This window comes from Podarcis vaucheri, assembly GCF_965113315.1.
Source record: "Podarcis vaucheri genome assembly, chromosome: 17".
Taxonomy (NCBI): domain Eukaryota; kingdom Metazoa; phylum Chordata; class Lepidosauria; order Squamata; family Lacertidae; genus Podarcis; species Podarcis vaucheri.
In genome coordinates this window covers 41,839,090-41,855,283 of record NC_138755.1, presented here as the reverse complement: position 1 = coordinate 41,855,283, position 16,194 = coordinate 41,839,090, and the positions used below count along the sequence as shown (strand labels likewise).

General features: G+C 45.4%; 2 protein-coding genes across 2 annotated transcripts; one reads left to right on the top strand and one right to left on the bottom strand.

Moving 5' to 3' along the window:
- The first annotated feature begins 221 nt into the window (after positions 1-221).
- On the top strand, positions 222-5,566 carry LOC309522696 (cystatin-B-like). Its single transcript, XM_082206180.1, has 3 exons — positions 222-379; positions 3,375-3,476; positions 5,345-5,566. The coding sequence occupies exons 1-3, from the start codon at positions 314-316 to the stop codon at positions 5,471-5,473; spliced, it is 297 nt and encodes a 98-aa protein (XP_082062306.1). The 5' UTR covers positions 222-313; the 3' UTR covers positions 5,474-5,566.
- A 5-nt stretch (positions 5,567-5,571) lies between these two features.
- Positions 5,572-12,105, bottom strand: LOC309522697 (cystatin-B-like). The gene is made up of 3 exons (XM_082206181.1): positions 11,792-12,105; positions 9,688-9,789; positions 5,572-7,242 (listed from the first exon to the last, which is right to left on the bottom strand). Exons 1-3 carry the CDS (start codon positions 11,855-11,857, stop codon positions 7,114-7,116), a joined length of 297 nt encoding a protein of 98 aa, XP_082062307.1. The 5' UTR covers positions 11,858-12,105; the 3' UTR covers positions 5,572-7,113.
- Positions 12,106-16,194: the final 4,089 nt, after the last annotated feature.

Genomic DNA, 16,194 nt, shown 5'->3' with positions numbered 1-16,194 from the left:
AATGCGCGGAGGGCACTCCAGTCCTTGCAATGCAAGGCCCGGGCACATTTTGGAGCGAAATCCGGGCTTGCTTCTCGGATTTCTCTGCGTGTCTCTCTCGATCTTTGGGCTTGGAAAAAAAAATGGCTTCTGCAGCGCTGAACGAGAGAAATCCTCTCTTCCTTCCTTCCTGCGCTGCGTCAGCCTCCTCCTCTCCTCCCTCTCTCCGCCTGCCCAGCTGCATCACTGGCCCAGCTGACCGAGGGGCGGCCAGTGGCGAAGGGCGCCTTTGCGCACCGGAGTTTCGTTTTTACGCGCAAGGCGCCGCCCGAGGATGAAGTGCGGAGGGACCAGCGAGGCCAAGGCAGCCACGGCCGAGACGCAGCAAATCGCCCAGGAAGTAAGGAAGGGATCCTCCTGGCACTTGGACGCAGCTGGAGAAACCTCTGGAGGGGGACGGGGGGGCTGGATGGATAGATGGATGGATGGGGAGGTGGGGAAGGTGAAAGCGCAGCCTGGAGAGAGTCGCTCCCTTCTCTCTCCTCCTCCTCCTCCTCCTCCAGCGGCGCTTGCTCCTCGGCCTCCCAACACCTGGCATGAAAGGCGAGGCTCTCCCTTCTCCGCTTCCTCCCTTGACCCCCCCGGGGCTCATGAGGACTAGCCGCCCCCTTCGCCCACAGAAGTCCTGTAGTCGTCGCCATGTTAGTCCAGGTGCCAGAGAGGTCGACCTGGAAGTGCTGACGCGTGCAGAGCAACATATTTGTTAAAATAAAAAAATTCCTTCCAGTAGCACCTTAAAGACCAACTAAGTTAGTTCTTGGTATGAGCTTTCGTGTGCATGCACACTTCTTCAGATACGAAGAATCTGAAGAAGTGTGCATGCACACGAAAGCTCATACCAAGAACTAACTTAGTTGGTCTTTAAGGTGCTACTGGAAGGAATTTTTTTATTTTGACTATGGCAGACCAACATGGCTACCTATCTGTAACTGGAACATATTTGTTGTTTCCATACCTCTTTCATTGATGCTCAGGTGCCGATCATGTCGCTCCAAGGTTTATTCTAATACTAGGCGCATTTTGGGCAATTTCCCCAAAACGAAAAGTTGTGCATGGAGAAGGAAGTCTTTGTGCACTTGGGCAACTGGGGTTTCATTAAGGGGCTGGATAGATTTTAGAAAAGAAATGGAAGGAAGCACTTCGGAGCTGTGCATTGGTTTAAAAGTACATAAACCAGCCCCCCCCCCGTATTTCCGGGGACTAGTGCTTTAACTTATGGAGTCTTCCTTATCCAAAGCAAAAGACGGTGCTGAGATTGGTTCCTTAGTCCTAGTTCCTTATTTGTCCTTCCCAGGACATAGTGAAGTGGAATTAAGTGAGCAGCCTCAGTTAAGAGTAGGACTATATGTGAACCCGCATCCCAAAATAAGTTTGGGCTCCCCCAAATGATAGATCAACACTTCCAAGAGAGCATTCCCCACAATATGCATAACTTTTAAAAAAAGGGGTGTGTGTTTTTTTAACATTAAAAATACAAACAAAACATGATCAAAGTTACAAAATACAGGAGCAGCACAGAGGTTGTGTTTTCCAAATAAGCAGAGAGCAAATAATGTAGAAAAATAAAAACAGCAAAACGCATAATCAAAGCCAAATTTCATGATGTGGGGAGGCAGGGCAGTGTTTTGTATATGCAGATTTGATAAATAAGAAATTAATTCCCAACAAAAGGTGCAGAAATGCTTTGGGTCTTCCTTTCCCTTAGAAACAAGCATCCACATAAGAAGTTCGTTTCTTAGATTGGAAACTTGCCGTTTGATCATCCCACCTTAAAAATAGCAAGGAGGGCGTTTTCCCTGAGTCAGCCTTGCACAGAATTTGACTCAGTGCTTCCTTGTGGTTGACGTTTCCCAATCCCAAAGTGGACTTGCCCTAAGTTATGGAGATATATAGCAATGGGACGGCTCAAGGCTTATTTCAAGGGCACAGGAACACTTCTGGTTCCTTACTGGGGGTTGCTCATTCAGCTGTTTTGAACCAACATTACCCTCATCAACGAAATAAAATAAGCATTTGTGCAGTTTAAATCGTTCTTTTAGATCCTGTGATCCACCCCCCCCCCTGTAATTGCTCAGTTACTTTGGAACTTTGTGGTTTCAGCACGTTCCTCTTTCACTTCCTCTATCCCTCCTTGTAGTTGCATATTTTCCATTCTTGGCTACTTGGAACTGTCTGGGACATTTCATCCGGAGGCCACTCATAACTATGATCCATCCACAAGTATTGACAGGGCTCAGCTTTTCTGATAGGTCTTCTGCTGGTCCAGAGCAGTTGCCCAGCCTCATTGATGGATGAGCAGCAGAGGATGACGCTTGTTCCTTTGCAAGCGAGACTCCCTATTGGTGCTGATCAGCTGATAGATGTTGACAGGACACCCCACTGGGGTTGGCTGTGCTAGGGAACAGTATTAGAAAGTGATATATGAAAGTCCTGGGACGTCCAACTCTCAATAGTCTGTGATCTACTCACAGTATAAAAAAAAATTGGCAGTGATCTACCCGAAGTTGCTGAGCTTTTTTTAGGAAGCCAAAGTTGGGGGTTTTTTTTGGGGGGAGGAGAACACTGAGGGGCCAAAAATCTACCAGGATCCACCAGGTGCACCCCGCAATCTGATCTATCTGATCATGATCTACCTGTTGGACATCCGCTACCCACCGCCCTAATATTCTTAAGAGGGTCTCTTCCCCAGTCTTGACAGAGTAGCTGGAAGTGAGGAGTCAGAAAAAGGTCCTCCTTTCCTTCCACTCTGTAATTTTAATCTGAAATCTCAGGCACTGTACTGCACCCAGAGCTCAGAAACTGCTCGCGCTGACAAAATTCCCTGTTGCAAAATGCGCCTAGAACAATGGGAGTTTCGGAAATTGCTAGGGCAGGCTTCCTCAACCTCGGCCCTACAGATGTTTTGAGACTACAATTCCCAGCATCCCTGACTGCTGGACCTTCTAGCTAGGGATCATGGGAGTTGTAGGCATAAAACATCTGGAGGGCCGAGATGGAGGAAGCTTGGGAGTTTCCTAATGTTGGGTGGGTGGTGATGGGGTTTGCTCTATTTCAAAGCAGCTCGGATTCTATTTTCCACATTGTATTATAGGTCACCTAAAGCAGAGGAGAGGGAGGGGGGAGAAGCTTCCATGGGGTGGGGATACGGTCTTGAGCAGTTTCCCCACGGGGAGCAGAACTTTCCCAGCTCTCGGTTCTTCTTTCACCTCTACATCTGGTCTTTAAAACCCCTCCAGGCACAAATGGCAGAGATTTTGGCAGGCCTCACAATATTTTAAGCAGCAAACAAATTCTGATTCCTCCCCACCCCACCCCACCTTTTTCTGTTCCCAAAGGTGAAAGGACAAGTGGAAGAGAAAGAAGGCAGAAGCTTTGAAGTCTTCGAAGCAGTTGAGTTTAAGACGCAGATGGTTGCTGGAATAAACTATTTCATCAAGGTACCGTATATGCCTGCTGTTTTTGTTGTTGTAAAGCACACATTCGCTCTTGTGGCTAGCAAGTCAAATGCAGTATATCTGCTAATAATGAACAGTTTCTCCATTATATGTCAACACATTAAAGCATCCAGGGTATTTCCAGGTGATTTTGCCCAAGTTGAGCCTTTGGAAGCCAGGCTTAGGGCTGAGGCGGTAAATCCTGGGTAGTGGCTGGGTGTCAGGTACTGGGCAAAGGAGGAATGGTGGAGACCGCCTGCCCAGCATGACCCTTCCAGAGAAGAAGAAGACAGTTCAGAATTACAACAGTGGTTTGCGGGAGTTCGCAGCTCAGAGGCAGATAAGGAGAAAAGTTGGGAAATCATGGGAGAGCCCAGAACAACACCCGGCTGACCTGTTGTCATTGGAAAACATTCCAGACCCTCCACCTCCCAGAACCCGGCGAGCCTTAAAAGTAGGAGAGCAAAGAGCGCGAAGACAGAGGACCTGTAGCAGCACCCGTAGAAGTGATGAATGGGGAAGGGGGAGAGATGGGGGTGTGGAGATTCACCCGGGACAACAACATTATCCAAGAGGCTGGGTTCTATTAAGGGGCTGGAATTCTACTCTTGCCTTCTCCCCAGCATACTGCTTTTAAATGTGGAGATAAATTATTTTGGATGGTGGTAATAGCGTGATGCGGGTGGCGCTGTGGGTTAAACCACAGAGCCTAGGACTTGCTGATCAGAAGGTCGGCGGTTTGAATCCCCGCCACGGAGTGAGCTCCCGTTGCTTAGTCCCTGCTCCTGCCAACCTAGCAGTTTGAAAGCACGTCAGAGTGCAAGTAGATAAATAGGTACCACTCTGGTGGGAAGGTAAACGGCGTTTCTGTGCGCTGCTCTGGTTCGCCAGAAGCGGCTCAGTCCTGCTGGCCACATGACCCGGAAGCTGGACGCTGGCTCCCTCAGCCAGTAAAGCGAGATGAGCAGCGCAACCCCAGAGTTGTCCGCGACTGGACCTAATGGTCAGGGGTCCCTTTACCTTTTAATAGCATGAAAGAGAGTTCAGTCATTTGATTCCTCCCCCCACTGTCTGAACTGTTACATCTGCTACAGAAATTGATTGCTTCACTGAGAATTAGGCCCCATTTACTAAATCTTGGTTTTCATTCTAACAATAACAGCAGTAATGCATCTGTGCTGATACTGCAGTTTGCACCCGTGAAGCAATCTGTGTTGGTGCTGCTGAAGCCTCAGAGAAGTGAGGGATTGGATGATTTCCCTGAGGAACGTTAGGCAGATGAATCCTTTAGGACAGAGTAGGCTAAACAGGAGCTCCTGGCATTTGTTTGGCGTCACGGAGATGTGAAAAGCAATCCTTCCATAGGAAAGAAGCCTGATTCCTCCTCCCCTTCCCAACTGCAGTACAACTATAATGAAGCGAGACGAGTGCTGATGCCTAAGCTATAGAGGATGACCTTTCCCCTAAACGGCCTCCGTCCACTATACCTGAAGGAGCGTCTCCACCGCCATCGTTCAGCCCAGACACTGAGGTCTGAGGGCTTTCTGGTGGTTCCCTCCCTGCAAGAAGCCAAGTTACAGGGAACCAAGCAGAGGGCCTTCTCGGTGGTGGCACCCGCCCTGTGGAACGCCCTCCCACCAGATGTCAAAGAGAACAACAACTACCAGCCTTTCAGAAGACATCTGAAGGCAGCCCTGTTTAGGGAAGCTTTTAATGTTTGATGTATTACAGTATTTTAATATTTTTTCGGAAGCCGCCCAGAGTGGCTTGGGAAGCCCAGCCAGATGGGCAGGGTATTAATAATAATAATAATAATAATAATTACGCCTTCACTTCACACAATTTACAGGCCCCTTTTTCTTCCTTCCCAGGTCCACATTGGCAATGACGAGTTCCTTCACATGAGAGTGTACAAAAGACTCCCTCATGAAAACAAACCCCTGGAGCTCACCAGTTACCAAAGCAAGAAAGCAAAGCACGATGAACTGGCTTACTTCTAAGCAGTTCTGCAGAAGCCTTTCTCCCTCTGCAGTTTTTTTACTCAGTTGAAAACCGATGTTTATTTTGCCAAATGCAAATGATTTTTCTTTCTTTCTTAAAAAAAATAGTATCGTGCTATAAAACTGTAGTAATGTAGCCATGCTTTGATTGTATTAATTTTTGTTGTGCACAAGTATTTATGTGCTACTTGTGTGTAAACCGTAAGCGCATAGATCAAGGACTGGGACTGTGCTTTTTACCTCATGCTATCACCTCCCTCCCACACGTGTTTAGCAACATTTTGTATGAGCAGAAAGCCTAATTCATGACACTTGACTAATCAGGTGTCCCAGATGTGGAGACCCCCTACTTGTGAGCAGTTGCGCACATATTACTGGGGTTTCTGCTCACACAACCATGACCATGTTGTTACTAAAAAGAAAAAAGAGGAGGGGGAAGATGCTGAGTGGGGCTAAAACCAGGTCCCAATCCTCTATGCGCTTATGCCTGACATGTGAGCAACGTCTGAATAGGGCTACGTAGTCATTATATACCCAAGAAATCGTCTTGATGTGCATTTATTTTTGTATACCACTTCTTTGGATCCTTCTCAATAAATCAAGTTGCTTGCTTAAAAAAAAAAAAAAAGCCGATGTTAATAGGGGAAACTTCATAAGTGTTGAAGGTCAGGTTCAACTCAGCTCTTCATTAGGTTGGATGGTAAATGGGAAGTGAGTGAAGACTGGCTGATGGTGTCTGGATCTGGCCACAGTAGTTAAGATGGACTGTTATGGGCATAGCCAGGATTTTGGTTGGGGAGAAGGCAAAAAAGTTGTCGAACTTTTAGGGGAGATCACCTCCCAAGGTTACTGAGCTTTTTTTGGGAGATCATGGGTAAAGGCATTACAAAGGGAGGCTTCTGACTAGGGGAAACTGGCTTCTGCGACGGGAACAGAACCTCACCTAGTTGAGTATTTTTAATGCTTTTCAATAATTTCTGAGGATCTAGGGGGCAGCCTGCCGCCTCCCCTTGCCCACACCCATGTGGACTGTAGGAGGTGGTAACACAGATTCGAATGAGGCTGTGCAGGTTTCAGATTGTGCCTATGGCTGCTGACAAGGATCACAATGGTTGTGCCTTCATATCTGAGAATACCAGCTCTGTCTTCCACACAGTAATTGAAAGAGAAGCTTCTTCCCTGTATGTATTTCCTTTAAAAACAAAAACGACCAACTGACTGCCTTGTTTGGGTGTAGCAGGAAAGAGTGGACAATCTTTTTATTTATTTATTTGGATTTTCTATCTAAGACAAATGTTATGTGGGTCCCGTGAGTGTGAGGTAAGTTGCCTTTGCAATCATATCCTTAAATTCCGGAGAGATAAATTATGAAATTGTGCCTACTGGCTATCGTTTGCCTTGTTTTCCGGGAAGCCTGTAAGTGCACAAAGTATACTATTGACTTTCTATCCCTGTGTCTTACTAGTGGAAAAGGAGTATGAGGAATAAATGTTGCTATTACACAGAATACAATGCAGAATCACAACCTAAAACTTCCCAAACGAGATGTTTTATTTGTAGCTGATTTTGACATGTCAGTCTGCATCCTGTATTTGTTTAAAAAACATACACAAGATGGCAGCAGAAAGGGCTACTTCTCCTTAGAAGTAGTTCAGTGGATCATTCGCCGTCTTCCCAGTCTGGTAAGCGGTCAAAGAAGGGGCTTCGTTCTTGTGAGGAAGGGGCTGGAATACGCGCAAGTGCAAATGTTCACCCTGGCCAACATCGACCTGTAGGGAAGAGAGAATGGGCCAGGGTTAAAATGTTCGATGTTAATTACTGTCAGAGCTGCCCTAGGTCCCAGCTCACAAAGGACCAACGCTGATTCGTTGTTATATACAAAGGTCTTTATTGAAGTTCAGTTTCTCTTTCACAGTCGCAGCGTGCAGCTCTATGTCTGAGACTCTAGACCGCTGAAGCTCCGTCTGAGTCTCCTCCCCCCAGACACCAGTTTAAGACTCTAGCCTTGCTCCACCTCTTCCTCCGCTCTTTCCTCCTCTGGGCCCGCCTGTCCGCTGGGGTCTCGCCCTTCCTAGACTCTTCTGACGCTGAATCCCCTGATTCTTCTCCCTGCCTCCGGCGGGCTTTAGGACCTGGTTCCCGATCTGGGCTTTCTGCTGTCCCGCGTGCCTGTACATTTGAACTTGGCGCGCGCGCCCAGCCGGCAACCTTCCTCCTGACTGTTACACTGCTCCTGTCACTGCTTCCCCCTTCGGGGAGGCTGGCTGTACTCGACCTCCCCTCCGTTCCCCCACTCTCCGCTGGAGGTGTGGTCAGTCTCGACTCATCTTCTCTCCCTGCTGGAGGAGACGCTGGCCCTGACACCTGGGACTCCTCCCCCCCACTACGCTCTGGTGGGGAAGCTGGCCCTGATCTCCAGCTGCTGCTTTGGGAGTCCCCGCTGGCCCCTTGTTTCTGGTGTGTCCCCCCTGGGACCCCCCTTGCCCTGACCATTGGCGCCTCCTTCTGGGAATCTTCTGATTCGCTGGAGAAGCTCATGGAATCTCTCGGGTCACTGCCATACTCCCCTACGCTGCCCTCAGATCCTTCCCCTTCGCTCTCCATCTCCTCTCTCCCCTGTGCCTCTGTTCCTGAGCCCCTGACAATTACTACCCGAGTTCACATTAACAATCCTAAAATGTGACCCTCCAGCTACTGTTGGGATCCCAATTCCTAGCAGCCCCAGCCAAGACAGTTCAAAGTTTGGGGAGATTATGAAAGTAGGAGGCCGGCAGAATCACAAATTAGCTACTCCTGTGAAAAGCTTTTAGTTGAGAGAGGGAGGGATGATTGGAACCTAAGGCAAAAGTAGCTTGCATAAAAAGAATTGTGTTAAATAGGAAATGCACATTGCTTAGAGACCCTTCGACTGGACAATCTACTGGCCGGCTTTGCACAGTGAGAGGGACAACTTTTTCAGGGTTTTACTGTAGTAACCAAATGAAAAGGTAGAAGGACTAGGTAAAAAAAAAAAAAAAGGACCCCTGGACGGTTAAGTTTAAGAGGGGCTGGGGAAACCCAGCCAGATGGGCAGGGTATAAATAAAATGGATGATGATGATGATGATGTCCAATCAAAGGCAGCTATGGGCTTGTGGCGCTCATCTCACTTTCAGGCCGAGGGACAGACAGCTTTGTGGGTCATGTGGCCAGCATGACTAAACTGCTTCTGGCACAATGGAACACAGTGACGGAAGCCAGAGTGCACGGAAATGCCATTTACCTTCCCGCCACAGCGGTACCTATTTATCTACTTGCACTGGTGTGCTTTTGAACTGCTAGATTGGCAGGAGCTGGGACTGAGCAATGAGAGCTCACCCCATCACAGGGATTCAAACCGCCAACCTTCCGATCGGCAAGCCCAAGAGTCTCAGAGGTTTAGACCACAGCGCCACCTGCGTCTTACCCAACAGGCAGCACCAGGCAGCATTTCTCTCATTTTGAAGAACGAGTGAAGGGACGATACACGTCCATCTCTAAAGGCAAGCCAGCCTATTTTTAAAGTGATGCAAGAGCTTCCTGATGAAGTAGTTTTAAACGGCAAAGGTATTCAATAATTAATACTTCAAAGCAAATATATATATATATGGCTTGATTAAGCTTCTTCAATAAAAAATAGTGTGGCGATAACACACAGGGCCCCCGGACGTTTGACGGTCTAGTGACCCTGTGCCGCCACTGCGATTGCTTTTTCCGCTGCCACCACCCCGTATCTCATGGGGACACATGGAGTCCAGTCAGTTGTTAACATAACCAAATAATCAAGTTTATTTTTAAATGCAGGAACAAGCTTATGGTTACAGTTAATTTTTCTCTTGTCAGTTTCTTATTCTTAGTTCCTAACAACTCCAAACGGATTATTCCAACTATCTATTTGACTCCACCTAACAATTCCTCTCACTCTCTCACAATACAACTCGACCAACCCACACCTAAACCTCCCTCCTCCTTCTTCAACTCCCAAACCTCAACCTCAACTGACTTTCAAAACCTCCCACTCTAACTTTTATTCCCCCCTTGCATTCTCACTGGCCAATCACATCACACCTATTTTAACTCTTTCCTTATGACCCATCCTAGGAGGCAAACGCCACAACTAGTTTTAAAAATGTAGACTTTTTAGAATAGAAAGTTCATTAATAAAATTCCCGATCATTTCTCAGTTGGAGCACTGACCTTAATGAAATAGTTTGTTCCAGCAACCACCTGTGTTTTGTACTCAACAGCAGTGAAAACAGTGAAAGCCTTGTTTTCCTTCTGTTCTATCTGAGATTTCATCTGAAATTAAAAATAAGAAGAGTTGTCATTCTTGGGCAGCAAAGAACTGAGCCAAAGCCATAGGAAACGGTGGGCGTTTGCATTGCTCCGTTATTCATTTTATGTCTGAGAAATTTTGCAGACCCCCAAATCCATTTGGGACAAGTGCAGAAACAGCCGCTGTTTCAAGACAAGTCCTGATCTGAGGGCAAGGGTGGACGCTCAGGGCTGCCCTTCCCAGAGAAGCCAAACCTGCTTGCCTAGAAGAGAGACGCATTTTTGTATGCAACCAAACGCTTATGAGATGGAAGTTTTTATGAAGAAGAAACGCAGTAAAAATGGCACAAAAGGCTATATGACATTGTGGTCAAAATGCGTGGGCTGACTCAATACATTTGGCCACACCTAACAATTTAGTCTCTGAAAATATCATCATCAACCTTTATTACGGTCCAGAGACCCAACAAATCATTACAAAGCAATACACAATTCATACAGCCTACCTTCAGGTTAAACAAGCATTTTGTTCAGAATATAGGGATCATTGGTTCTTGCAACCACCGATAAAAACTTTGCCACTGCTACCGTTCTAGTGTTTGTCTGGTCTTCCAATAGGAGCCTGACATAGTGAGTCTCTGATTTTCCTGGGAAAGGTACCAGCAAGGGTAATATCAGTTCAGCCCTGGCTTGCTCATATTTTTCACAGTGCAACAAAATATGTTTTACGGAATAGATGTTTTGAGCACACGAGCAAAGTCTGTCCTGGTAGGGAACTCCTCTCAACCTGCCATCCAACACTGCAGAAGGAAAGACATTTAGTCCGGCTTTGGTGAAAAGCCTTTGGTAGTTAGGTACTGTCAGGTTTTTGATGTAAGATGTTAGCTTAAAGACATACCCATATTGAACTCCTACTGCCAACGGACTACAGACTACGTGTGATCGAGATTGCAAGTCACTGTGTGCATTGTCCCATAATCTTTGCTTTAACGTCTTTAGGGCACCTTCGTAACCCAGGTAATACAGTTGGGGGGTGACAGACCAATAGAGGTGGCTTTTTAGCCATGGTTTTCTGCCATTTGCTGACAAATTCCTCATTGGTCAGGTGTTGGTACAAACCCTTCCCTAGATTAAACACTGAAATCCTGAGCCAATGTTTTAGGGCAGCCCACCACGCTTTAGTTGAAATTGGGCATTCACCAGCTTTTAACAGAAGTGTGGAGTTGGGGACGCAGTTGGGTACCTGCAGCAGAGATCGCAGCAATTTTGCCTGAAAGCCATCTAGCTTTGGCAGGTCCCCATTATGCCAGACATTGGCAGCATACAGGAGTTGGGAAACGGGTTTTGCGTTGAAAACCCTTAAGGCTGCTGGAACATATTTGCCGCCCTTTGTGAAAAAGAATCTGAGTATGGCTAGCTTTGTGATCTCTGAAAATATTAAACTGCTCCCCTAGAACAAATAGCGTTCTTTCAAAATAAAGCTACAAAGTCTTGTGGCATCTAAGTTTTTGTAGGCTAGAGTCAAAAAAACCACACACCACCTTACTTGCGCCACAAGCAGTTTGTAAGCCTGTAAGGTGTCACAAAAACATATTCCATAATAACCTCCGAGCTGCCACAAGACTCTTTGTGACAGCTCCTATGGATTTTTATTTTACTTTATTTACAAAATAAAGGGAATCTGAAATCGTGAGACTATCAGCATTGATATTCATTTTCCAAATCTGGTCCCTGTGTGGATGACACAAGACCTGTCTGTAGCAGGACAGGAGAGCAAAGAGTTGGGGGGCGCTCAATGCCCCTCCCCATCACCATTAGTTAGAATAGGGCATTGTCACTGGCGCCCCCAAACTTTGAGTCAAGGGAGGTTATTGATTCTGAAATAACACATGCAATCTGTAGCCAGATAAACAGGTATTCTTATTTCACAACTGAATGACAGCTACTAAGTAAGGTGCATTTTCCACATTGGTTTAATTTATATACAAAATATAAATTTGTCAATGTTTAATGGGCTTTTACTTACCTTGTCAGCCAGCTGCTGAACATCTGGAGTAGAAGGACTGGCATCTGTTAAGCCTCCAGCCATCATGGTGACAAGTCAAACTTGAAGGTGCTGAGAAGTCTCCACAGGCAAATCAGCAGCAACTATGATCCAATAGTTTAGTCGGGTGTATTATATACTCTAACAGTGTCACATGACTCTTATGTAAATGAATTTGAAGAGTCATCACCTGAGAATAAGAAGAAAGAGGTAGACTTCTGTTACAATGGGTTGTTACAGTATGGGGAAATACAAATTTAACATGATTTATCTCCCTGAACATGCAGAAGATAAGATTTCCACACAACACAATCAAGCTTTTGTTTTGTGAGAGCTGAAGAGGGGTGAGGAATCTTCCTGACTCACCAGAAGCTTAACTGCTTGAGTGATGGACACATGACTGACTTTTGTTCTTTGGAACAGCACCTCTTCTTGGGTTGCTCAACCCAGAGTCAGATTCCTTGTTTCATTGGTCCAAGGCCAAACAAGAAGGGAGGACAGGATGCATGAAAAAGCTCAAAGGTCTATGAATTAAAACCAGTCTTCCTAAACCTGATGTGCCCCTCCTGATGTTGCTAGACTACAACTCCCATCATCCCTGAACACCGGTCACCCTGGATGGCGCTAGCCCAAAACCTCTGGAGGTCACCAGGCGGTTTAGGTCTATGTAAATAGCAGCTGAAGGAGGGCTTGGCAAGTGAGGAGGTTCTATCTTTCCAGTGAAAACCATTCCCACCCCACCCACCCTGCTATTTGCTATGGGAGGGGGGAAAACCATACTAACAAAGGGCCTTCTCGGTAGTGGCACCCGCCCTGTGGAACGCCCTCCCCTCAGATGTCAAGGAAATAAGCAACTATCTGAATTTTATAAGACATCTGAAGGCAGCCCTGTTTAGGGAAGTTTTTAATGTTTGATCTTTTATCGTGTTTTTATTGTTCTGTTGGGAGCCGCCCTGAGTGGCTGGGGAAACCCAGCCAGATGGGCGGGGTATAAGTAATAAAATTATTATTATTATTATTATTGCTTTTTTCTGTACCAGTGCCCACTTGGTATCAGCCTGGCAAATTACAATAGCTGACCTGTTTGATGTAGCCTAAGAACTAAAATGAGGTCCGTGAAAACCCACCACATCTAGGACTTTTTAAGTTAGGTGTTGGGAGCTGGAGTCACTGGCTTTCTATGTGAAGTTTCAGTGTTGCCCTGGATATGGATCAAGGGGCAGTTGTTGCACATTTTATGTCCTATGGGGGAAAAAATGGCTATAGAATGTGAAGAGCTGGCTTGTGTTTCTGTTACCCTACAGAAACCCCTAAATTAAGATGACCAGTCTTTTATTTAGAAATAATTAAAATCTCTTGCAGCATGAGGAAATGGGGGCTGCATGTGGCAATTTAAAAACTAAGTGATTTCTCAACACAATCAGATGCTGGTTACCTGCATCTGATGAAGTGGGCTATCCTTCAGTAATTTTGGCGGTCTTCAAGGTGCCACAAGAATAAGGCTGAAATCCTGTACATAGGTGAGTTCAGCGAGACTCTTCCATCCCTGTGTACATAGATTAGGACTGCGCTGTGCATTTAAATAAACTGGGCATTCCTATCCTCTTTGTGTTTACTGAGAGGCAAGGCTAAATCTTCTACATTGCGAAAGATTCAAGCGCTTTGGTTACCATTTCGCAATACCACAGATAATTAAGTTCTTTCTCTGTCCGTGTGTGTTTTAAAAAACCAGACTTCAGGCAAATTTAATAGTATCTGAAGAGTAATGATTGGGCATTATTTAAACAAGCAATTCCGAGTCTATACATCAATGACATTAAGCATTGCATGAGAGCCCACGCCGTAGAAAGACAAGCACTGAGAATCATTAAAAGGAAGAAGGCACAACCTGCCAATGGAACTGTGAAACAAGTTTTTTGGCCTAGAATCACAGGGTTTTTTTATTTATAATGTTTACATATTCCCTCCAAGGAACTAAGGATAGCATCCTCCCACCCCAATTTATCTGCACAACCAGCCTGTAAGGAAAGTTCAGCTGAAAGAAAGAGTGGCCTAAAGACGGGCCAGGGAGTTGTGGCTCCATGGAATTTTGGCCCCGGATCTCCTTAGTTATTTTCTTTTCTTTTATCACTATTCCACCCTGGCTTTCCTGAAGTGAGACTGCAGAGTACTTGGTCCAACCTCAAGGCAGCTTCTCACGGACAGGTGCTAGACCAACTTTGAAAAGGTAGATTTTATAGCCTCCAACCAGTTACCTTCTTGACTTCAGTTTTTCTATACATAGATGGAAATGGAGGACGCTACTAAGATCTATTTGCATGCCGCTCTTAGCCATCAATAGCTTTTGTCAACTTGGTCTAAATCAGTATTTCTCAATCTTGGGTCTCCAGCTGTTTTTGGACTACAACTCACACCATCCCTAAGCTAGCAGGACCAGTGGTCAGGGATGATGGGAACTGTAGTCCAAAACCAACTGGAGACCCAAGTTTGGGAAACACCAGTCTACATAATTGAACTGAGGGAAAGTTGGGTAGTTTGTTCTAGCTGGGACTTGAGAAGAGAATGCCTGAAGCAACAGCACACAGGGAGGTAACTGGAAGGACAGGAGATCAGCTTCCCTTTTTGGTGTTCTTCTATTGGGAAAATTAGACCCCACCCTCATGCTTTTATGACTCAATGGGGCAAGCACATGATTAACCAACATGGGTGTTCTTGTCACATCATGTCTGGCCCAAAGGTCATTCCAAATAGAAAAACCCAGGACTAGTGCATAGTTTTAAAATAAAATAAAAACCCTCAATGCTGATAAAAGCTAAGCAACTTTTAGGCATTAAGGAAGTGAAGGGGGAGGGTTTGAAAGTGTCAGTAGGGCCACACATTTTGCCCCCCCCCCCCCCCCGGACACAAAATAAGCCTTTTACACTTAAATCTTCCAAAATGCTGACAGCTCTCAAAACTTGGATATTTTGGCCAGGGTGGTTGTGATAGGGTTCTGCAACAGGAAATTCTGTATTTTCCCATTTGATGGAAGGTAAATGATCAAAGGTGACCTTTCCTAACTGTAAATGATAGTTTAGAAAATATGTTACCACATTTTAGAGAAAGTTCTCTCATTTTTCAAAACAGGTAAAATAAAAAGCACCCTTGTGACGTTTTGCAATATGTGTATTTTTAAAAAGCATTACCAGGGCTACCAAGAATTAAGAGAATGCAGAACCTGTTATGGGCATTAAAGCCCAATGTTAGAGGTTTTGTTTTATTTCCCCTCTGTCACTTTGGATCTCCAGCAGCCACAACAGGATTGCAGTCTTTCAGCTGTTTTGCACATAAAAATGCAGAAAGTGAGGAACCGTGAAATAAGTAAAGAACCAAAAGATAAAACTCTTCAGCTTAGGAAATCAAGTCCATCGGCCTGGAGGCTATGCAGACACCAAGCAATTTCATAGCTTGTCAAAAGAAAAAGACAAGACGGCCACATGGCTCACTCGCAACGCATCACATTACATGAAACTGGGAAATGTGGGAAGGCTCCAGGATTGTGCTCATTCAGAATGGGAGCCCGCCACATGCTATCAAGAGGACACACTCTATCGCCCCACCTGGGTACTTTCCTCTGCATTTCAGCTGCATGAAGGTGAAAACAGGGTCTCTGAATGATCTACAGGGCAATGATTACCATTGCATGAGGCATTGCAGTTGAAACATGCAGCACCTCCATTGTCTTATTAATGCACAAATGTGTGCTAAACAAAATTGCTTTGGCTGAAGCAATCTTAACTCCTAACCCTATGATCCCTGAATATATTCACAGAACAACATCATTCCAGTGGGCCAAGTAAATAACCGCTTGCACAATTTTCAAATCCAAGTCTACGTTTGGAAATGAAGTACTGTTTAAATAAAGGCATGCAGACTTTACACAGGACCTAAGCACACCGGCTTGGATGTGTGGTATCTGCTTCTATCATCTGTCTTGGCACATTATAAACAGGTTCCATTCATTATCTGGAATGTACAGCATTCCCTGAAAGGGTATGGATTATTCAATTCTTCTTTATTTTTAAAAAATGTGTTTCTACAGTTCTTCCTTTTGTTTCAGTTTAGATCATTACTTGCTGGAAATTCAGAGCTAAGGTGAGGTGTGTGGCAGGCCAACCCAGAAAACCCTCGTTACAGGAAATCCTACCCCCATATGCTAAAAATATAATTGGTCTTAATTAAAATAATTACAATCCAACCTCTACTTCCTGATAAAAGGATTTTTAAATAATGAATTAATCATTATAATGGGATGTGAAAAAAAGCAATCTGAAGCAGCCGTGTCTTGTCAGGGAGAGCATAAAGGTTTCTATGCACAGGTGGGTTTAGGAAATTGAGTCATCACA